The 24,397-nt window shown below is 41.9% G+C and overlaps 1 protein-coding gene across 4 annotated transcripts in view; it reads left to right on the forward strand.

Annotated features, from left to right (window-relative positions):
• The window catches only part of LARP1 (La ribonucleoprotein 1, translational regulator), a 68,192-nt gene that overhangs the window by 25,239 nt on the left and 18,556 nt on the right, over window positions 1-24,397 (forward strand). Inside the window, exons 2-9 of one of the 4 annotated variants that reach the window (XM_082211749.1) lie at window positions 10,703-10,764; window positions 14,412-14,477; window positions 19,192-19,366; window positions 19,724-19,864; window positions 20,253-20,405; window positions 21,020-21,182; window positions 22,551-22,695; window positions 23,192-23,366. In XM_082211749.1, coding sequence (XP_082067875.1) covers window positions 10,703-10,764; window positions 14,412-14,477; window positions 19,192-19,366; window positions 19,724-19,864; window positions 20,253-20,405; window positions 21,020-21,182; window positions 22,551-22,695; window positions 23,192-23,366 — 1,080 coding nt within the window. The remainder of the gene's footprint in view (window positions 1-10,702; window positions 10,765-14,411; window positions 14,478-19,191; window positions 19,367-19,723; window positions 19,865-20,252; window positions 20,406-21,019; window positions 21,183-22,550; window positions 22,696-23,191; window positions 23,367-24,397) is intronic. The other 3 variants (XM_082211750.1, XM_082211752.1, XM_082211751.1) reach the window with 3 other exon arrangements.

Raw genomic sequence — 24,397 nt, forward strand, 5'->3', positions numbered from 1 at the left:
GAGGATAACTGGTAAAAACAAATTGCTAAAATTTCAAATCTATTTTCAGTTCTTAATTGTAGTATATATTCTTATTTTTGATTTGCTTTACATACTCCTAAACTGATTGACCTCAAGACTGCCTAATCATTTTGAGAAATACTTGCTACATTCTAATTTTATTTTTTGTATACTACATAGGGAATGTGATTGAAGGGAGGTCTACTCTACCATAATAAATAAAACAGCATAGTAACTCGGGACTTTTGCACAGTTTCCTCATTTCAAAGGCATCTCATCTCCAAACTGGGTTTTCTTAGAAGTTGAAAAAAGAAAGCAATGTTTGTGAAAATCAGCACACAGAAACCATCCTAATGCATAGTTATAGTCAGTTTGGACATCATGGTCAGCCATAGTTGAGAATGCTTAGCATGGTTTCTGAAGTTTATGTGTGGGCTACCAAAGTAGAATTTGAAGCCATGGGTTGAGGTGGGTTTGCAAATCATGATGTGGCTTGCAGAGAACCAGCTCTGGGGTAGTCAGGTTCAGATTCTCCTGTCTGGCCATGAACCATGCTTTCTGATCTTTGAGCTGGTTGTGGTACCATCACAGAATTGTTGTGAGTGTAAAGTAGAGATGAGGGTGGAGTGAACGTAAAGCTTAATGCAGAGTAGATAGAAAATTCAAGCACAGAAGTAGCTTTGAAATTATTTTATGTATTATTGGGCTACTTTGTGTAAATCTATCAAGGAGTTTATGTAATAAAATCACAAAATGTAATAATAAAAAACATAAGCAAGGCACTAAAAATCGCAGCAACAGCAATTGGACATCTGAAAGCTGCAGACCATGAAACATTAAAAGTTGTGTGAAATTTTAAAAATAATAAAACTCATCTAAAAACAGAAAGAAAAGAGGCCATTTATCCAGGGTTTCTGACACTCTTCAATGGAACATTTAACAGTAGAATCCAATGCAGGTCTACTCAGATGTTTAAGATTTCAGCCTAAGGCTCACAGACCTCAAACCCCAAATCATGGGTTTAGCCAACCAGAATTAGCAAGTTCAAAGCATATTTTGATTCCAAACAACCAGGCATAATGAACCACCTCAGTCTTTAAGTTCAGCTAGGGACCCTGCTTTCTATCCTATTATTGTGAGAAGACAGGTGGCAAGTATACGAGACAGGACTTTCTAAGTGGTGCCACTAAAGCTCTGAAACATGTCCTTACATCAGATTTCTTTTTGCAGGACTATAAAGCTGGAAGATGGATATATAAAAATACTGGCACTTGAGAGGTTAACTTCGCAGTGATGGTTGTGTTTTGTCAACTATCCATGTTGGATTATAATAGCTTTATATTTCATGGTATATTTATATTATATATTTGTACCAAAAACTTTATTGGTTGCTACACTAAGTAAGTTTTGTTGCTATTGATTTAGAATTTTCCTTTTTAGTTCTAGGACACATACTAGGTAGTACTTGAGCTACAGGCACAGAGGGTCTCTTTCGCATGCCAAAAGAATGCACCTTTCTCAGGCTTTGCTGCTTTCTTCTGCTTTACTTTTTTGTTGTTAATCCAGTTAACCAGTGTTTAAAATTAGAAACATATATTATTGAACAGTATAGGTTTCTACACTGCTTATATCATTCAGTTATTTGAGTGAGTTGTGTCTTGTGTCGTTAATTGCTTACACCTAAACCATTTTAGGATGCTTCAGAGCTATGTTTTGCTCATTTAAATGCCCTAATGGCAACTGTTCAAAACGAACGTTGTAATAATGCATCCGGGGGTTTCATCTCTGTTTCTTTCCAGGCATGGCTGACCTTTGGACGGCCCTGTTATGGGATTTTAAAAATCTGTCTGTGACTAATAATAATAATAATAATAATAATAATAATAATTTTTTATTCATACCCCGCCCATCTGGCTGGGTTTCCCCAGCCACTCTGGGCGGCTTCCAAAAGAATATTAAAATACTATGATACATCAAACATTAAAAGCTTCCCTAAACAGGGCTGCCTTCAGATGTCTTCTAAAAGTCTGGTAGTTGTTGTTCTCTAATAATAATAATTTATTATAATGTAAGTTATGCTTTTCTGCTTGAGTTCTTTATTTTTGTACAGTTTTAAGGTACCCTTCCTGAATGGGAACTGCTTGTCTTTGCGTATTAGGTTTTCACTTTCCAGCAGTAAGTAGGATTGTGTCTGGTATGGAATGCTATCTATCTGAAGAAAATGAACCTGCATCAAAACTGAGTCCCTCTGCTACAGGATCTGTGCTTGGACAAGCAGCTAAGGCACTGCTACTACATTGCAAAAGGGAGAGTGGTCACTCGGGCTCTCTGAGGCTCTGAAGGGAACTGCAAGCATTTTAAATTAGATTCTGGAATTCTGCTGCAAACCCCTCTGCGCTTTTTGCTCTCCTTGTCACGGTGGCTGCTGCAGAACTTGTTGCTCTCATTTGCATGGGCCAAGAAGTAGAACAGATCACCCTGTATTGCTGGACTGCAGCCTGTCACTCATATGCAGAGTGCACCATTCTCTGCAGAGTTGGGCACAGGCCAGTTACCTTGGCAGAAGGGGATGAAAGATATCTGACAAGAGGGAGGGGATTGGCTTTCCTTTGGCGTGGAACAGAGATAGGTGGCCTCTTTGGGTTGTCATGGAGGGTTGAGGGTGGGAATGTAGGCATTATTTATAGCACTAAATATAGTTGACTCTGCTTTCATAGAACAAGATTTGGGTCATGTGACCATTTTCCTCCTTCCTTGGCTGCTCGGCTGTGCTGAGATCATGTATCTGAATAGGTAATAATTAACTGTTAACGAGCTTTTCATTAGAGGCCTGACTGTATATGCACAGGGAGGCAGAGCTAAGGCTCTGTGGAAAAACCTGCTTTCTCTCTCAGGACAAGGTTGCAATCCTTTTAGGCTGATGCCCCCTCTTTGAATGCTCGCTAGTGTTCATTCCCTGAATAACTTGTGTGGCAGTTACTCCCATACTGCAACACTGTTTTGAGGTACAACTTCTCAACAGTGAAGCTTCTTGGCTTAAGAGAGACGTTGCTTGTAAGAGGTGCTATTCATTTTTAGTATAAAGAAAGTCTGACCCACATACCGTTCAATTACTTTTTTGCTGCTGACTTGTTAAGCTGCTGTAGCCATTGGGTGAACTTGAGCATAGCTCTGTGAAGTTGCCCAGGTGAGGATAGTTGTTAGAAGCCGGCATCTTGTGTTCATGGAGGTGCATTGTGACAGCTGAAAAATATGTAGCTTTTCCCAAGAAATGTCATACAGTCCCTGCCTATGGTCATGATAGACAGGCGCAGGTGGAAGGACTAACGTGGCATTCAGCTGGGTTGCAGCTCTTTTCCGGAAGTGACCAAAACCAGCCCACACTTGCATTCCCTCCTCCCTCTTTCCTATGTTAACAGCTTCTCTTACCTTGAGTGTGTGCTTCCAGATTAGACTACAGTGGCAAATGCAGGGTTCTGATACGGCATATAGCCTATAGATATAGAGAGCTGCTAATTGATTAACTTGCCTGTTTTTGGAAAGGCAATCAACCTTTGGATTTCCCACTGAATTGTTGTTTTCCAGTTTAATATGCTGCAAGTGAGGAGGTACATTTGTCAAAAAGCTGTTATTTCTTTCTCTGTCTTTCCGTCTCTAGTCTGATTTGAAAAGACACAGTGACCTAGCCTAGCTGATTTGAAAAAGGTGTGGGGGGGGGAGGTGCCCTTTGAATTAGAATGGGAGTGAAATCCTTTGAGCATATGACCTTGAGCATGTAAATTATTTGCCTTCCCTTGCAAAGTGTGTGTGTGTGTGTGTCTGTTCATGCATGTGTGCTAAATATGCATTTGCTGCTAACATCAGACTGGTTTTTATAAGCGCTCCTCTGTATCTTTCTGGAACTGGTGTTTTTTTAGTAGATCTGCCTTGTTAGTGCAGGACCGAAAGGGCTGGTAGTGCATTTACAGTATGCTGCCATCTGGTGATAAAAGGTCTATAGATGCTTTTTGTGAGCTATTTTGATGGCAAGTTAGAACTTTAGAATAATTCACAATAGAGGTGGGCAGGCTTCCGACTTTCAGAATCTATTCTGTTAACTGGATTCCTGAGAATCCACCACCTGGAGCCAGGTGCAGCATACTGGCTGAGGTGGAGCCAGAGGCAAAAAGATGGCTCAAGGGAGAGCCTGCTGCCCACTGCATTGGAATGATTTGCATTTACCACTAAACATCTACATGGGGAGTTACTACAAATCCTGGTATGGGGTGGCAGAGAAGCTTTTTTTCTTTTCTTTTCTTACAATTGTTAACCATTGCAAATTGGAAATCCATTACATTACATTCACGAGAATTCTAGCACTGGGAATGCTATCAATATGGCTTTCACAACATCTAAAGCAAACAGCTATGGCAAAAAAAAATACACTACACAGCAGTTGCAGGATACCAATACCCTGTAAGGTGTTTTACTGGATGCCATTATGTCAGCTTTTTAAAAGTTTTTTTTTAAGGTTATATTTGTTTAAAGAACTGTGATATACAGAACAGTTCAAACCATTGATCTGCTATACTGGAGGGGTTTGTATGGCGTGGAAATATCTATCCACCTTTGCTTTACCTGGCTCCAGTGCAACTGGACAGTAGTCACAAGCTATTCTGCAGCAATAGCCAGTGGAAACCCCCCAAAGGGGGTGATTAGAAGCTGGCACAGGATCTGCTGGATCTTGAATAGACTCTGCTGTTGCCCTGTCACCGAAACGGGCCTAATCCAGGCCTCTTTGCTACATCAGCTTGGGAGCAGGTGCGACAAAGGGGCATTTCTTAACCCCTCCCTTTCTGCCCTAGCTGGTGTGAGCAAGCAGCAGAGCTATAGAAGTGGCTGTGCTACTCCCATCAAGCCCCACTGCTGTTAGCAGGAGTGGGGTGGAGTGGCGTTGGGATAGTAGAATCATAGAATTGTAGAGTTTAAAGAGACCACAAGGGTCATCTAGTCCAACCACCTTCAATGCAGTAATTTTTTTTGTCCAAATGTGGGACTCAAATTCATGACCTTAAGATTGAGTCTCATGCTCTACCGACTGAGCTATAGTAATGCAGCCTTAACAATCAGTCAAAAGTGAGACAGCTCCTTCCCCCTCTTGCTTACAGTCCAAAATATGCAATACAAATGGAAGAAGTGATGGAGAGGGAACAGAAAAGCAAGCAAACTCAGGTATCAGTTCTTTATAATGTTACGTAGTTCTTACAATGAGAAACTGGGGGAGAAACAGTTGAAGGAAGAGGAGAAACCGAATAGAATTGGTCTTCCAGCAGAATTGGTGGGAGTTTGGCTGCTTCCCTTTTCTTCCTCTGCTGTAGCCTGATGGAATGGTTTCTGCCAGATGATAGTTGTTTTTCCTTGAGGCTTAAGGGTGGAGCTACAGCTTCCACTCACCTGCCTAATTTTATTCCTTTGCCTTATGCTCTAATCTCTCATTTCATCAATAGCACATCATGCTTTGAGAATTAAATTAAAAGTGAAACTAGAAGCATAGTAAAAAAAAAAGTCCACTTTGGATTTTGGGTGCGTGTGTGTTTGTTTACAATCAAGTGGTGTATAAATATAATGAAATGAAATAGAGTCCACCATTGCACAAAGCTTCTACTATAGGAGAGCATCGGCGGAAAAGATGGACCTGAGCCATCTCTTCCTTGGTGGGGATATGAAAACATGAAATTATTGGACCAGTAGAAAAGTAGTAAAGATAAAGTATTGGACCAGTAGTAAAGAAGTCCTTAAGTTTTTAGGTGCTTTGTTATAAACAAGCACAATATAAATGAACATAAACTATAATATATAGGTAGTGGTGGGGAACCAGTTTTTCCCAGCCCCTGGCCTACTTTCATTTGACGATACAGCTGTTGCAGTCCAGTGTTGGTCTTCAATCAGCCCCTCTGGGAATCACTTACTTTTATGCATCGTGGCTTGCACTGAGCTGTAGGATTCATGGAGCATGAAGAGAAAGGGGGGGGCAGGGATGGAAATGGGTGGAGTCAAAATGAATGGATAGATGCAGGTGCGCATATTTCCACCCTGTGCTGTTGGAAAAGGTAAAGTGCAAAGCGTGAACCAGATATAAAAATGGAGGAAATGGGAACACAAATAAAGGATGTTAACCTGCAGCATTGCAAATTTATTCTGGCTCTACTCATTGCTGGCATGTGGCCCTAAACATGCTCCCCCTGAGGGAATGTAACTGGAGACAAATTGTTACAGCTCTGTGTACTCTTTTTAGGTAATAGAATCCCACATAATGGCTCACACAGACATTTGCATCACTTGATAGCTTAACATTTGATTATCTACACTGATTTAAAACAATATTAAAAGTTCTGTCTGTACGCTTGTATATGCAATTGCTCATTCACACATGCAAATTGTTCTCTGCTTCAGAAATCAAGTGCATGAACTGGTTATGAAAGTTATGAGTTCTCCAGCAATAATGTGCTCTTTTCTCCAGAGCAGAGTGTTTCCCAACCTTGAGACTCCAGCTGTTTTTGGATTACAACTCCTATCATCCCTAGTTAGCGAGACCAGTGGTCAGGGATGGTGGGAATTATAGTCAAAAAAACCGCTTGAGATCCAAGGTTGGGAAACACTGGCTAGAGCAGGGGTCAACAACTTTTTCAGCAGGGGGCCGGTCCACTTCCCTCAGACCTTGTGGGGGGCCGGACTATATTTTGAAGAAAAAAAGGAACAAATTCCTATGCCCCACAAATAACCCAGAGATGCATTTTAAATAAAAGCACACATTCTACTCATGTAAAAACATGCTGTTTCCCTGACTGTCTGCGGGCTGGATTTAGAAAGCAATTGGGCCTTAGTTTGCCTACCCATGGGCTACAGCATGAATTCCTAGTGTGGTGCCTGACAGTAGTTGCTGGGAGGCTTTTACCACACTAAGTGGATTTGGTTCCTGGAATCTCAGCAGAGAGTTGCATGCCAAACAGGAGTTGGTATACTATTGTTCATATACAGTACTAATCACTGGATTTTGCTTATTGCTATTGTTATCATGCAACATTTACATAACCGTACAAAATTGGTGAATGCAATATCATTCCCTAAATTAAAAAGTAAGCCTTAATTAAAAGTTGCTAAGCTTTTGATGTGGTAGAAGTTCCTTGACTTTCTTATTTACTTGGGTTCTTTTCAAATTCAAACCTGTTCAGAGAGGGGTGAATGGCAGTCTTTTTCTACCATTGTAGGTTGTTGTAGTTTTACGTTTAGCCCAGCGGTTTTCAAACTATGGCTTTCCTCTCCCCTCCCTTGGGGGAAGTTCAGAATGGATGGAAGGGGAAAGAAAGCTCTAGGGAGCAATAGATTCTTGTGACTATCACAGCCTTTATCTCACTAAGCCAAGTGATATTAAAGATTGTATGCACTTTAGCAGAAGACTGTTTAATTCATATGATTTTTGAGGGTGAATGGCTGATTGCTCCTGTCATTGCCCCATAAGCTCAGTCTGCTTTTGGGAAGAAGTGCTACATTGTTCTTGACAGACTAGGAAAACTTGCCCATATTTTTTTAACGCTTCCTAGAAAGTGATCCTCAGCAGTGGTTGTTGGAAGTGGCCACCCTTGGAAACCAACCATTGGAACGTTTTTCTATCCACCAAGCAAAGTCTGAATTTTTGCTGCCTCAGCTTGTTGTGAATAACTCCCTGCAAGTTACTATATCATTTAGGACAGGGGTCTGCAACCTGCGGCTCCGGAGCCGCATGTGGCTCTTTTACACCTTTGCCGCGGCTCCGGGGCGGATACTAGCAAGAGGAGGAGGCGCATTGTGTGCCCCGACACTCCCCACTGTGGCGGGCGCTGTACTGGCTGTGACGTCGCATGGGGGCGGTGCATGCGTTAGTCACGCATTGTCCCGACGTCACCTTCCCACCCGCTGTCAGATCGCGGCTCTGGAGATATATTTGTTTTAAATGTCGCAATGGTTTTGCGGCTCCCAGTTTTCTTTTCCTTCGGAAATGGGTCCAAGTGGCTCTTTTTGTCTTAAAGGTTGCAGACCCCTGATTTAGGACCATCCAGAGTCTCGTGTGGCAGTGTCCCGTTCCATTTTTGTGAAATAGTTTGGCCAAATGGCTGTGGCTGGTTCTGAGTGCCTTCTGTTTTTTCTCTTGTTTTGAACAGGGACTGTTAGCCTTTTCATTGTTAAGGGAAATTAGCTGTTCCTGTAGGTCACTTTGTAGTATGTTAATTGGGGGTTGCTCCTTTGTTAGCTCTCGGGGTTCTGAGTTCTTCGGGATCAGAAAGCAGATTTTCCTTCAATCATGAACTCCTTTTCTGTAATCCATGAGGTGGATTGATTTGTTCTGCACTTTAATCCTCAGAGATACTCACATAGTTTAGAAACAGGCGCACGTGGCAGGAAGACAGTATTGACAGTGGAAATGTTAATGAACTTTAATTAGTATAACTGTTTCTTCATGTGTAGAGTAGCACTTTCCTAGCTGCCTATGAAAATCCACATAAACATGTTGTGGAAGGAAAAGCTATATATGCTGAATTTGTATAAAACCAAGCCATGAGAATTAGTAGAGTGTCAAGTTCTATGTTGTAAACAACTTTTAAATGAACAGTAACACTGCAGTGAAAAAATAAGCAACGGTAGCAGTGTTGGTCTGTAAGAAACAAACCCTCCAAAATCCATAGTTGGGCAGTACTTTTATTGCTCCAGTGAAGGTATTGTTCAGCTGTGGGTTTTAGCATTCTTTCTTCCTCTACACTAGATTCTCCCAGCAGCAGTACTGCATATAGCTGTTCCTGATCTGTAACCAGAGACTTTTGTATGGTACAAAGTCAAAATAGCAATTTATTTTTCATGCACTGGTCTTTTCTGATTTAGTTTATTTGTTGCAGGTTAAAATTGGCGGGACTAGCCCATGTGTACATGGGGGTAGGGGTTGCTGAAATCTGCTATGTGGATATTTTAATCACCCTTACACAGACACCCCGGCAAAAATACCCCCTTTATGGTTGGATGTGCTGAATAGCAATAGAGCTGGCTTTAATTTGAGTGCTTTGAAGGGTATCAGGATACTGAACAAAAAGCCAGTACCAGCCTCCCCACTTGCATGCCCTTCTCAAATTTGCCTTCCCTGCTTCCAGTTCCAGGGCCATAGCCAATCACTAAGAAACACAGGAGTGATGTTCCTCAGCTATGGTCTCATTTCATGCATACAATAATAGAAGCATTTCTGCTCAACAATGTAATTTTTAGTAGCGTTAAGTATCTATGCTAATTCAGATCTTTTAGCTGACACCCTGCTTTTGGAAAGCCTGGAAGTGAGTTCCTTTTTTCACTTAAAAAAATTGCCTTCTGTCCATGAGATGCATATTGTGGATAATGTTGGCAGTCTATACACTATCCCTTCATTAGCACATGTTGCATACTAGGATTCTTACAGCAATGGTGATTTGCAATGGTGATTTTGTGCTTCTATCTAAGTTCAGGAGAGACTCTGGTATCATTGTGCCTAAAATCTTTCTCAGCATTGGTTGCTGATCCACAAAAAAGTGTTGGGCCACAGTAAGCTTCTTACCAACCTTCTCTCCCCCCCCCCCTGTTGGATGAACAAAACAAAACTGTATGCTCCCTGTATAAGGATGTATTTCTGAAGACCCATACACAACCCAAATACTGGGAAAACCATAGTAAGGGAATAAAAAAAATCCTTCCAGTAGCACCTTAAAGACCAACTAAGTTAGATTAACTTAGTTGGTCTTTAAGGTGCTACTGGGAGGAATTTTTTTATTTTGACTATGGCAGACCAACACAGCTACCTATTTGTAATAGTAAGGGAATGTAATAGAAGCTGGCAGGAGAGTTTGGGAGAGTACTCTGCAACTTGCTGTTTTCTGGCTTCTAAGCAGCTAACTTTTGCCCTGCTTTGGTGGGGAAGTCTGCTTATTTTGAGATTTTGATTTATAGGTAGTTGCTTCTGATACATTTTGTTGCTGCTGCTGTTGTATTCAGCAACTTTAGGGGATTTAAATTCTTGGTCTCATGGATTATTTTACTAGTGAAAGAAAGGTATTCTCCCAATTTGGCATTGTCCAGCTACTGGGATGCTCTGTCACACCCTCCTCTAGGGGGCAGGCTCCTCTGAAGAAAGAATTGAGAGAAGGTAGGAAGCACTGCCTACTCCTGGGTAGTAGGCAGTACCTCCTACTTCCTCCCAAGAGTTGGCATTTTCCTTCCTTTGCAGTGAATGGACACAGCAGGTTCACAGCCTGGCTTTGGGAGCCAGTTCTAGCTGGTAATAACTCCTCTTCATGCCAGGCTTGAAAACATAGGTATTGCCTTTGGGTGGGTGAGAACCATTTGAAGATAATGCTGTCCATTTACTCTCAGATGGAACACTGAGCGTTTTCTGGGTACAGAGTGCTTAGAGCAATCTATTAAGAAGGGGGGGGGGGAAATCTCAGTAGAGTCATGGCTCTACATATTGAATTTGAATATCATGTTTCAATCTACTGATCTTCCCAGTAGTTATGGAAGAGAGACTTGATTTTCTTAGAGACTGACCTGGTTGTTCCTTGGAAGGTAGATGAATGTTAAGTGTGATTGCATGGAGTGATACAATAGGGACTAAAAACCGCTTCAGTGACCAACTTAGCATATTAATTTTTTGGCTTTTCTTCCCTCTCACTAGAGCATTCAACCCCAGCCAAGGTGGTGAAAGCTGCAAATCCAAGGCAACGTAAAGGAAGCAAGGCAAGTACTAATGTTCATATTTGTGAATACTCCACGAAGTGTGGGAAGAGGTGGAATGTGACACTCAGTTGTGTATCAGAATGAATTTGTGGGACTGTTTCAGTTTTATTATGTGGGTTAACGGTGGTTCTCAGAGCTATCTTGCTTGAGGTTTCTTGACAAAACTTGAAGGCAGCTTTAGGGGTCTTTATTTTTTGTTTCTAACTTTCATGATCAGCACCTTTTAAGTGTATCTGTTCTTAGGCTTTCCTTGCTTGTGCACCATCAGTACTTGTGCACCTGTTCTGTGCTTGTGGCACTTAGTGGTCTGCAAGTACATGTCTTAATCTGTGTGCAGCTGCTGGTGAATGGATGATTCAGTCTTACGACAGGAGATTTATCTGGAAAGCCTTTTGCAAATACGTTTTCAGCTTTGACTCAATTTGCCTGTTACTGGTTTGGTAACAAACAACTCCTGTTAATTCTTTTTGGGAAGATGTGCCAACATCCTTCCCACCCTCCATCATTGGCTGGTTTCTTTAACCCTCTGGGCTTCTCTGCTTTTTATTCCTTGACCATCAGTACAATAGGTTGCCTTCTGCTACACTTGGTGCCCACGGAGCAGTTTTAGTCTGTGGTAAAAATGCTTCAGTCTGCAATGCTGCACATCAGAAAAACTGGTGTTTGCTTGTTGAAGTTGCATGTCTGGTTTTAGCTACTATACCTGTACCGAGTAGGCTTGGGTTTATGCTGCTGTTTTTTTCTGGGCACTAGAGACTGCATTATAAGAACAGACCCGTTGAATCAGATCAGAGACCCATCCTGTTCCGCACAGTGGCAAACTAGATGTTTATGGTATGTCCATAAGCAGGATGTGAGGGCAATAGCACATTCCTGGTGCTGAATGCAATCTTTGGCCCTGGAGGCCAACAATACTAGTAGCAAGGTTTAACTTCATCCCACCATTAATTTATCCAATTCCCCATTAAAGCAAAAGATGGGGTGTGACTACTTAAATAGTCCACTCAGGCACACGCACCAGAGATCCACTGCAACATTTTGTTACAGGGGGCCCTCTTTGTGATAACAAATTAATAACAAAAATAGTTTCGCTAGTATAACAAAAGTAGTATCCCTTGTATGTTTGCTATGGGTGGTAGGCAATAAAGTTTCATTATTAATGAAATGCCTTCCTTCCTAAAAGTGTGCTCTCGTGTTGTTCTTGTCCAGCTTCATTTGGCCTCTCTGCAACCTTTTTGCTTACTTTATATGTAGTTTTTAAGGGGACTTGACACCTTACATGCAGGTTCTGTTCCAAATTTTAGAGAGGTCTTTAAGGTGACATAATTCAGGCTAGATCAGAAGAAATCTCAATGGAATATCAAGGGTTAGAAAATGAAAACAGCTGGAAGCAGGATATGCCATTGATTTGATCTGCAGTCACAGGCTCTGCTAGAGGGCAAAGCTCAAGATGTGCTTGCAAATCAAGAGGCTCTGCTAATTTAAGCTCAGTCAGTCATGGCAAAGTTCATTGAATTATAGCATTTATGTGCCATCCGGTATTCCTAGGCATAGACTGTGATGTTTAATGAATAACAATATTACTGTTTGAAAACATAATGGCAGTAATGCAGCAAGCAACCTTGGCTCAGTAAGGGAAAGAGCTGGTGATGGTTAACTTTATGCAGCCAATTTTGCAAAACAAAAAATGCCGTGTCATGTGTAAGGCTAGCAAAATCTTCCCCGTGTAAGACTAATCCATTTTACAATATCGTGCAACTTCCCCTATCTTGTAAGGATATCATTGCTTGCTATTTCCTCCTTTTTCTAGTTACTGAATTCCTTCTTCCCATACTTACTTGGGAAGCAGCATCTGTCCTTGCTCAAACCTGCTTCTCTTTCCACATCCCATATCCCCATCCACATAAGAAGAATAAAGTCAACCTTTTTTTAAAAGCAAGCCTATAGTATAAGTCAGTTTTATCTTAAGGTGATGTTGCATGTTGCAGACAGTGCGGAGAAACAGATGCACAAATGACTTGGAGATCCACTTAATTATTCCAGGGCAGCTGGAATTATTCCAAGAGAAGATACAAATGCTCCTTGCATGTGCATCTGTTGAGCTTGTGTGTATTTGCTGAAATGCACACACAGGAATATGTGTGAGGCACTTGCATATCTTCTTTTGGCTCTTTCTAAAATATGTGAAACTGCTTTTAGGCCCCAGTTGAAGTATCCTTACAAGGCAAGAAATGTGGGCCAAATCGATTAGGATTGGCCTTTGAGATTTCTCCTTATTGTATGTATGAGATTCTTGTCATTTAAACCCCAAATATCACTATTTCTGTTTATTTATTTAATTTTGTTTTTTGTTTATTTGCAACATTTAAAAATATGCCCTCTACTGAGTTTTAAAGGTGTGAAAAATGCACTTGAAAACCAAAATTAACATAAAATACAGCAACAACCATATAATCTAGACTACAGTCACAGAGCAATAAAGCCACTAAGCAGCAGCAACAGAAAAATGAAGTGCTAGCAATACCCAATGCACCTCATCTCTCCTGAAAGGCCAGGATGAAAAGGTGCATCTTCAGTTGCCATTTAAAAGAAAACTGTGTTGAGGTGAGACACATCTCAGAGGGGATGTAATTCCATAGATGTTGGTTACCATAGACCTCATTAGGTGTGGGAGCTCCCAAAAGGGTTTCCCCAGAAGATTTTAAAGACCAGGCCAGTTGGTATGAGATGAAGTGTATTTTCAGATATTTGAGTCCAAGTCATTTAGAACTTTGAATCTTGCCATTCGCACCTTAAATTGGGCCCAGAAGATAATCGGCAACCATTGCAGTTGTTTCAAAATAGGTGTTTTATGTGAATGGCTAGCCACACCCCCAGAATTAATTATCGTCCCAACCTTTCGTAGCACCTGTGTTGCTAGTGTAATCAATGTTCACTAGGTGGCACTGTGTTTGCAATGACAACATTTAGTCATGCCTTAATTGCTGAAACTGAATTGAAGCCCCTCCTTCCATTGCATTTTAAGGAGGAACACAAGACTGTGGAAACTGCAGCATTGAAATGTGTCAGGAACAGTTCAGATGACAAGAGAACAAGAATTTAAAGAAGGCAGATTAAATGTACCCAGCAGTGCTGCAGCAGACACACCTGCTCTTTTTTAAAAGTGTTTTACGCAGTTTTAATTTCTAAATGCTTGTGTACATTTGTATTGCACAAAATTCTTGATATAAATAGTCTTAAGAATTACTCTCTCTGGCAATTGGTGTCACAGGGTAACAAAGTCAAAGATTAATGGGCCTCTAGAGAATGGGTTGCCTTCCAAAGTTGGATTGCAGCTTTCAACAGCCCAGCCAACATAGCCAATGGTCAGGGATGGGGGGAGTTGTAGTCCAACAATGCCTCAAGAGCATCATGCTAGCTACCCCTTCTCTAGAGAATGTAAGATTAGGCGCTGCCCATTTACTGTACTCTGTCATGGCCTCTGAAATGTAGTTCACCATGAAAAAGGACGGAAATAGTAGGTGCTTAATATGGATTTTTAAAGGAGGTGAAAAGTTCTCCTGCTGGAGAAATACTGCAGTTTTACAAAGAGGAACTCCTTGTTATATGATACTCTGTTGATTTGATATCTCTGCTTGTTTTACTAGGTTGGTGACTTTGGGGATGCCACAAACTGGCCAACGCCAGGAGAAATAGCTCACAAGAGTGTCCAGGTAAAACACCCATTCTGACTTGAGAAGGAAGGTGCTTCTGTTCTTTGGCATGATTGCGGATGACTAGGGTTCCTGAACAAATAGTGTTCTGTGCAAAAGCAAACGATTCCATGGGCCTTTGGGAAATTCCTTGTAGTGAAGCTATGATGGTAGCACTACAATCCTATTCATGTCTACCGAGCAGGAAGTCCCATTAAGTTACCGTATTTTTCGCCCCATAGGGCGCACCGCCCCATAGGACGCACCCAGTTTTTTTTGGGGGGGGGAATTTAAAAAAATATATTCTCCCCCCGACCCCAGCCCCCAGAACAGCTTGCTATCTGCAAGCCTAGGGAGCCGCGCCAGTCTCCCCAGGCTTGCGGAGAGCTGCACGAAGCCCGGGCACGCTCTTCAGTGCGCCCCAGGCTTTGTGCTGCAGGCAGCTCTGCGCAACCCTCGGGAACCTGGCGCGAAGTCTCGCCGGGCTCCCTGGGGTTGCGCAGAGCTTTCTGAAACCTGGAGAGTGAGAGGGGTTGGTGCGCACCAACCCCTCTCGCTCTCCAGGCTTCAGCGAAAGCCTGCATTCGCCCCATAGGACGCACACACATTTCCCCTTCATTTTTGGAGGGGAAAAAGTGTGTCCTATAGGGCGAAAAATACGGTAAATGAGACCTACTCTAGGTAACTGTGTTGAATTGCAGCCTTGATATATATCTTTCTTATGCCTAGGCACCACTGTGAAAGTTTGTCTAGTTTAGAAGTAAGGTTTTTTAAAAAGGTTTTTAGAGTCAGAGTTATATTCAACTAAGTGATTGTGTGAGCAGAACAACTTCTTGCACAGTGGAACCTCCTATTCTCTGTGTGTTCCCACAGCCCAAAAACTACTCTTGGCGGTTCCCTCATCCCTCTAGAGCAGATTTGGGGATGATGCAGGGGGAGGAGAGAAGAGGGGAAGTTGTGTTGCAGTGACTAAGTGGGATACAACCCAGAATAACTTTAGGCTTAAATTTCTGCAGTGCATCAGGATTAACATTTGCACCCTTCTATAAATGCAGTGCCTATTTAGTGTTCCTTAAATCCTACCAGTTAAATAAAAGCTGAGAAGTATATATAGAGTAAGAAATCCCTGCAGATTATTGTGTGTGTGTGTGTTGAAAGGGAAGTAACAGGGTGGTAAGAACTATGTCCCCTTACACCCAGTAACGAAAATCGAGAAAAATGGGGGGTTGGGGGGGGGGGAATGGTACCTTAATTGCCTCCAAAGATCGGTGATCCCTCAATTTACTGTTTGAAAGTGTTTATTGGATGCAATAAATCACATAATTATGAAAGCTCAATTAAAATGGTGGTTTAATGTACACACAGATAGATAACATACAATATCCATAGTTGATGGAAAGAGGTAGAAGTAAATAAAACAGATTACATTGCTGTGCTTAAAATGAATCGGCATTTTGGAGGCGGGCTTTATACTCATACAAAATTATTTCAGTAACCAACAGTCCCTGTTAGGTAAAGGCAGTCGTTTATGTAACCTGAACCTAAGCCTACTTAGTTTCAGGGCTTTAAAGTAGTGGCTAACACTTTTTATTGGGGCTGGAAATGCACTGGTAACCAGTTCATCTAATACAAAATTGGTATAATGGGTTCTGATCTTGTGACCCCCTGGACAACCACATCCCATACTAGTTGAAGCACCTGTGCTGTCTTCAAAGACAGTTCTGTATGTAGGACACATTACAGTAGTCCAATCCATATATCATTTGTTGTTGTTTAGTCGTTTAGTCATGTCCGACTCTTCGTGACCCCATGGACCAGAGCACGCCAGGCACTCCTGTCTTCCACTGCCTCCCGCAGTTTGGTCAGACTCATGTTGGTAGCTTCAAGAACACTGTCCAACCATCTCGTCCTCTGTCGTCCCCTTCTCCTTGTGCCCTCCATCTTTCCCAACATCAGGGTCTTTTCCAGGGAGTCTTCTCTTCTCATGAGGTGGCCAAAGTATTGGAGCCTCAGCTTCAGGATCTGTCCTTCCAGTGAGCACTCAGGGCTGTTTTCCTTCAGAATGGATAGGTTTGATCTTCTTGCAGTCCATGGGACTCTCAAGAGTCTCCTCCAGCACCATAATTCAAAAGCATCAATTCTTTGGCGATCAGCCTTCTTTATAGTCCAGCTCTCACTTCCATACATCACTACTGGGAAGACCATGGCTTTAACTATACAGACCTTTGTTGGTAAGGTGATCCATGGCAGTGATCCATGAAGGGGCCATATATCACATAGGTGGATAAATTAGGTGAAGTCTGATCTCTCCATATAGGGCAACAGTTGGTGTACCGGACTAAGCTGGTAAAAGGTATTCCTGAGTACCATCAGGACCTGAACAGCAAGGAATCTAGCAGTACCCCCAAACTGGGAACTTGATTCTTTAGGTGGCGTGCAATCTCATCATGGACAGGTTGAACACCTCTGTTCAAGACTTCCAGATTCCTACCCACAACACCTCCATCTTGTTTGGATTAAGCTGCTGCTCAGTCTTCTTCCTGGTCCATCCTCAAAAGGTCTTCAAGCCTACTCACTGAAGGTTGTTGTTTTTTTAAAAAAATATATACAGCAAATCAGTTACAAAGCAAGTTAAAGAATAACCCTTTGTTCAGTGGGCAAAGTGTCACTTTTCAATGCCAGATTCTCAATTGCTGGGAATTTACCACTGTCTCTACTTCTGTTAAGTGGAGAAAGCCAACTTTCCTTTGGCTGATGTTGTGATAGCAGAATTGCAACATGGTGCTTTGTATAAAATGACAAAGATTAAAGGGTGTGTTTTCTTTTTCCAGGGAATTCCCATTCTCTCCACAGCATTTATTTATCTAGTTCTTCTTAGTCCTTGAAAGTGATTTTCAGTTTGATTTTGCAGGTGGACCAATTTTCTGCTTTTTCTCTTTTAGTTTGGTGCTGCATAAGCTGCCCATATAACTTGGTTATTGGATGGCATATACAGTGGTACCTCGGGTTACATACGCTTCAGGTTACAGACTCTGCTAACCCAGAGATTCAGCTTCAGGTTAAGAACTTTGCTTCAGGATGAGAACAGAAATCGGGCTCCAGCGGCAGCAGGAGGCCCCATTAGCTAAAGTGGTGCTTCAGGTTAAGAACAGTTTCAGGTTAAGAACGGACCCCCGGAACGAATTAAGTACTTAACCCAAGGTACCACTGTAAATATTCCTGACAATTTGTTTAAAAACACAGTGGAAGCACCAGGAAGCAAATAGGGTGCAAATTGTGGTATAAATTCCAATTCTTCCTATTGTATGCATGAGCACAAACTGACCCGCCACTGATAAAGTTCAGAAAGAAAGAACAATTAGTTTACCTATCAGGTAAGCTACGATTTTCTAGGAGTCACATTCCATCCCCTTCTTTGTTGCGCTCCTCCTGCTGAGTGCTTCCTTCTTGTTGCAAACCCTACAGCATTGAGCTATTTGAGCAACCCCCAGTATACTTACTAAAAATATTCAAGTTCATCTCCTTTAAAAGAAAAAAGTGCTATATTTTTAAAGATTAAAGGAAGGCAAGAATATACTTACTTTTACCCCCCCCCCAAAAAAAAAACCCGCACGCGCACACATATGCAAAAATGTGTTTTTGTTCGATTTTACCTGTACATTCTTACTGTTACTTTCATGTGGTGTACCAACATGTCATAAATTAAAGTGATATTCCCCTACCATGAGCGTATTTGGTCAAATATGCCTAAAGATGTATGCATGGGTGAATGTTTGAAGAGGTGAAGAAGTGTGGAAACATGATAATTCATGCTGCGGCACAGAGTCTGTTGTTTCCCCCCATATTGCTGAGAGTTCAGTTTGAGCAACACTTTTTGGGGGTGCTAAATCTCTGCTTAGGAGAAAGCCAGGAATAGCTCATTACAGATCCCAGGCAGATGATTTCCTTTTAGGGTTTCCCTGCCCACTATGCTCCCTAGCTCAGCGGTGCTATTCTGGGACATCAGCTTGGAGCCCATTCTAAAATCTGGCCACAACGGAGAAGGTAAATTTACCAAGCCTTCAGGCAAACCTGGGATTGTTCTTACGAGGGGATGAAGCAGGTGGGCTGTTTAGCACCAAGCCAGGCTTCTGGAGCCAGTGCCTTGTCTGCTGCTTTATGGTGGGTGGGATAAGCACTCAAAGAGGGACACAGCGCAGATGCAGAAGTGCTTAAAGCATACTTCTATTTTTGGGCTTCCCTCCCCTTTGGCAGTAGCTTTCCAGCATCATTATCTCTTGTCAGCCAGCCCCTTCTCTGGGTCTGGTGTCCTGCCCTGTCTTCATTCACCAAACTTACCATGTCTGGTTTCTGTATCATTCAGAAATCATTGGGACTCATTCTGCAGTGCATGTGCCTGAAGTACTCACTTGCCTTCTAATTTGACTAAAGTCTTGCTCTTGTAACCTTCTTAACTTCGGAACATGCTGCTCCTATATAACTATGCAATAACTACTTCGGCTTGAAGTCGTGCTTTATCAAGAAGTTATTGCTCATGAATTGGAGCTCTCTCTTGAGGGTAACCAATTGTTCTTGGTTTCTAGACTCTTCAGGTGGGCTCATAAGAGTGACTGTGAATGCAAGTGTGATTGTGAGCACATCAGGAAGCTAAATGAGCTTGCTGTGTCAGTTGTGATCCGCCTTTGCACAACCGCCATTTTGATTCCCAGCTTGCATGTCTGATTGTCATTTTCAGCAGCTGCCACACAAGCCTCAATCTCTCCGGAAGGTTCCTATTAAGAAAAACATGAAGGAGCAGGAGAAAGGGGAAGGGAGCGATGGTAAAGAGAACATGAAAGCCCGGTCAGATGAATCGGGGGAGGAGAAGAATGGAGATGATGACAACCAGAAATCAGCTCAGAAGAAGAAGGGTGAGAAGAAACTTATTTGAAAGTGCTGAAGCACAGTGGTCTGGGATCTCAGGGACTTCATCAAGCTGATGCCCTCCAGATGCTTTGGATTACAACTCTTATCAGGCCCAGCTGTGCTAACTGGGACCGATGGGAGTTGTGGTTTCAAACTTCTGAAGGGCACAACATTGGTAAAGGCTGACGTTTGGTATGTCCAAGGTACGATCCGGCAGAACTTTTATTATGTTCTTTACACTTTTTGCTGGCTAAGGTCAGTTACGAAGACCTGAATGATGTGCCTTCTCCCCTTGTGCCTTCCTGGGTGAGATGTTTTGTACTTATAAAGATTTGTAACAGCCGGTCCTTGATGCCTTGCAGGTAGCAGACACAAATGGGTCCCTCTGCAAATAGACATGAAGTCTGAGGTACCAAGAGACAAAACAGCTTCTCGCAACAACAGACAGAATGAGCAGCACCGGCACCCTTCCAACAACCGAAGTGACTCAAAAGGTATTTTTGGTAATGTATTTTTTAATTATATTTTTTGTAATGCTCAGGCTGTCATGTTCCTTCAGCTCTTTCATAGGGTAGGCTTCTAATTTCCATGTGGGCTGCAGCATAGCCTCAAAGGCTTAGCAGTTTGACTGGGAGTTCCCTTACAAAGTAGATGAGTGCATGCTACTGATACTTTTGAGTGGTGGTGGTGTTGACTCTTTTTAAAAAATCAAAATAATATCCCATCTGAATTCTTACGTACTTCATTCAAGGAACTGGTTTGTTTTTCTGTCATTGTCTGCATAACGTGTATGAGGGAGATAGAAACCTGCAGCCCTCCATGATTCAACCAGCATCTCCCAAGCATTTCACAGCTCTTAGGGGTATGCTCATCTCTAATATTCTCTTTCAGGTTGGCATCTGGATAACAAACATGAACGAACCTGGCCTGACCATGATGAAACCTCTAGTGTCAAGAGTGAGGGAGCAACTGTGCGTGGTTCCTTCCGGGGCAGAGGCCGTGGTCGGGGACGAGGGAGAGGGCGAGGAAGAGGAGGTACTCGCTGTACGTATAAGACCGTAATATTTTTTTATAATTGTGGCTTTGTGTACAGGATGTGGTTGATGCTATAGATAAAGAGCTGGCAGACAACAAATTTCTTTTCCCACTTGGAATATCAATGGCTAGGGATCAACTGCATTGTTTTGGCTGGACTGTGACCCAGCACAGTTTGAGTAGATGCACTAAAATAAATGTACCATTAAAGAGCATTGTTAATGTTTGTGTAAATTTTGTGTAAATTATTGCCACTGGAAATGCAACCATACTAGCTAACTGAACTAAAAAGCTACTACACTAAGAAAACAGACTTTTTGTAGATTCTCGAATATGTATTACAAATATAATAGTCATTCAAGAAGTGGCCAGTGTGAACCTCTGCTATTATATAGTGCAACTTTGTTTTGCTTGACCAGTGCTAGATGCACAGTTTCTGTGGATCTTGCATTGCAATTCTGTTTAAAATGGTCTTTCCAAAAGAAAACGTCAATGCCTTTTCCAGTTCCTAAATTAGGCTGCTGCAAGCCTGGTTCTCCTAATCTGTGGATATTGACAGCATAGAGTGGTCTTTGAAAAGTTGAGGTCTTAAGAAATTTCCTTTTGCTTCTTTCCCCCTGCAGCTCACTTTGATTATCAGTACGGTTACCGGAAATTTGATGGCTCTGATGGCTCACGCACTCAGAAATACACCAGTAATATCACTTACTATTTTGACAACATCAGTAGCACTGAGCTGTACAGTGTTGACCAAGAGTTGCTCAAGGACTACATCAAAAGGCAGATGTAAGTGTCGGTTTTGATTTTAGGAGTAGCTAACCAAACAGTTTTTGCCTTTTGAAGAGTTGTACCTAGTTTTATACCTTTTGTAGTAGATTAAAAGTTGGGAGTTGTGCTTGCAAAGACAATGGTCTTCATCCTGATCCTTGCTGTTCTACAAAGTAAAAGTAGATAGAATGGGGATTCTTGTATCATCATCACAGCCTATAAACACTGCTGTTTATAACAGGGTGGCCAATTGGAAATATGCAAGATTTTTGCTGGCCCCTGAATCAACGGTGGCAGTCTCCGTAGCCATGCCCTGCACTTACAGTTAAGACTCTAGCAGGAAAAGTGAGCAGCCTTTGACATAAATTGCCTCTTTGGAAACATATCATTGTACTTGATGCCAGCTAATGCCTCTGTTGAATCAGTGGTAGTAGTGCCTGCTTCCTAGAAAAGGAAAGCTTGCCTTTTGGTGGAAGTTGCACCCTACACCTTCAGTATCTGCACTCTGTCCTGATGTGCAGAGGAAGAGAATGAATCACCTTTTTCATGCATTGAGACCTGGTAGAATTGAGATTGGCTGCCCTGAGGAAACTCATAGCCTTGCTTTCCCCTTCAAGGGATAGCCTGGACTCCCTGGGCACTGCATAGCTAAACAGAGATGTCCCTAAGTGTTTGGTTCCCACAGACTTCAGAAGTTGGCAGCCCATTAGTTAGAGCATGACATGCAAGTTGGACTACTTACCAAATCCTGGAACAGCTGAATTCAGGATTTGCGTCCTTCAGGTGTTATTTTTTATTAGAATGTCATTCAGCTTCTTTTACTCATGCAGAATTAGCTTAGTTTGGGCTAGTTTTATTTGAAACTAGAGAAGAAAGGAGGAAATGAGTTTTCTTCTGCCCACCTGAATACATTCTGCAGGGTTGAATCAATATTTTTATTAGTATTCAGGGGATTTTCTGCTGCTTGTTTTATATTTTATTGTTGATATTAAAGGATTCTGTTAGAATCTTTTAAAATGATAGATGTATTAATGTGTGTTAGATTATGTTGTTAAATGTTGCAGTTTGTTGTTCAAATGGTTTTAATTATTGTATTTCATACTGGGGAAAATAATCCTGAAAGGGGGCCTAAAAATATTAAAAATACAGTAAAATATATATATATACTTATTCATGTGGACATTTCTTGAGCTATGGTCCTGGAATTTTCCCCATAGCATCTAGTGCTGAAAGAAAGCTTTGGTATTACGGTACCTATTTTTGTGAAGTATTAGTAAACAGAAAGAGGGGTGGAATTTTCAGGAGGTCAGAGGTATTTATTCTGTTAAGTGTTACTTGGTGCATGTGTGTGTGTTTGTTTCATCGGCTACTATTTGCTGTGTTCAGAGAGTACTACTTCAGTGTTGACAACTTGGAACGAGATTTTTTCCTGAGACGGAAAATGGATACAGAAGGCTTTCTTCCCATCACTCTGATTGCCAGTTTCCATCGGGTGCAGGCCTTGACTACAGATGTTGGCCTCATAATTAAGGTAAAAAATTACCTTGTGTTTCTTATTTGGGCTACTTGTAGTGGAGTGCTGGGCAGTCAAGACTGAAATGCGCTTTTCAGACCCTTGGGCATGTCCTGATATACCTCAGAGCAAGATGATCAGAGCAGAGTGGCAAATGTCTAAGCAGACTTGTGTTCTTTGCAGTTATGCAAAAGGTAGTTCATGCATTCTGCCAACTGCATGCTTGCAGTTTTCAGGATGCAGTTGCATTTTGAAGACTGAGGCTTTAAATAGCTGTAAAACAGGGCTTGCAGCTCTGTTCTGCATTGATATTATTTGCATACTTCTGCTGGGATTTCTCTGTCTGCACAATCAAGGGTGTTAGAGAACTTTTTTTGTAAACAAACAATGGTCTGGAGAAAAAGGAAGGTGAACCTTTATATGCTGTGGGGAGTAGGGAGAGGGTATGTGGGAGGAAGAGAAGGGAGAAGGGTATCTTACTTTAGTATTAATGCTGACAGCGATTGTTTTTCAGGCATTGAAAGACAGCAAAGTGGTAGAGATTGTGGATCAGAAAATCCGGAGAAAGGAAGAACCAGAAAAATGGCCTTTACCTGGCCCTCCCATGACAGACTATGCACAGACTGACTTCTCTCAGCTCATCAACTGCCCAGAGTTTGTGCCCAGGCAAAGCTTCCAAAAGGAAACAGGTCTGTTGATAGTGTTTTAGAAACTCTATCCCAGCAGTTTTATTTGTGTTGGTGGTGATGAATTTGAGACCAGGGCACCATTATGTAGCTTGTATAATGGTTAGCAAAACTTCAGCTTTACTTAACTAACACGTGCACACAAAGTTGACTGCACTGTTCTATCAAGAGTTTCTTGAACATGTAATGTGTACATCCTGTTTTTTAGTTCTCAAATGTTTTGGCTCCTGAACGACTGAAACCCGGAAGTGACTGTTCCGGTTTTCGAAAGTTCTTTTGGAAGCCGAACATCCGATGGGGCTTCTGATTGGCTGCAGCCAATCAGAAGCCGCACTTTGGAAGCCGAACGGACTTCCGGAACTGATTCTGTTTGACTTCCAAGGTACGACTGTATTGCTATCCAGTCATGTAGATAATGGGTGATCTCAATCCATTAGGAGACAGATTCTTCTAAGAAATATAATGTCTGATTCCCTTTGTGCTGGCTTTGAGAGCTTCTTGGAAATATAATTGATCAAGATCTTGAAAGGTACAGCCCTATGCCTCACACTCAAGTTGAGTGTGTTGTGTGTTGCTGAGCAGGCATTGTGTTCTGTTTTGTTCTTGGTGTATGCCTGATGAGCACAGTATTGGCCAGCAAAGCTGTTTTAAATAGTGAAGGGAATATTAAATACTAGTCCCCAAGGTAAAGAGGAGGGACCTTAGGCAGCTCGCTGTGGCCAGTTGACAAAATAATTTGCCAATAAAATTGCTTATATCTGAGCTGAATCTATAGCTCAGCAGTTCCCAACCTTTCTGGGGTTATGTACCCCTGTGGGAATCTAATGAAAACTATGGAACACCTCCCCAGAAAAATACACATACACACAAAACAATTTATTTTTTGCATTGGAATTTTTGTGTGTTACTGGTTCACCCCCTGAAGCCCTCCATCGACCACCTAGGGGTTCCATGGACCTCCACAGGTTAAGAACACCTGATCTAAGATGTCTGCTATTTTAGTGACTTAAATATTGAGCTTGAGGATGTGGACA

The sequence above is a fragment of the Podarcis vaucheri genome (genome assembly GCF_965113315.1).
Source record: "Podarcis vaucheri genome assembly, chromosome: 2".
Classification (NCBI taxonomy): domain Eukaryota; kingdom Metazoa; phylum Chordata; class Lepidosauria; order Squamata; family Lacertidae; genus Podarcis; species Podarcis vaucheri.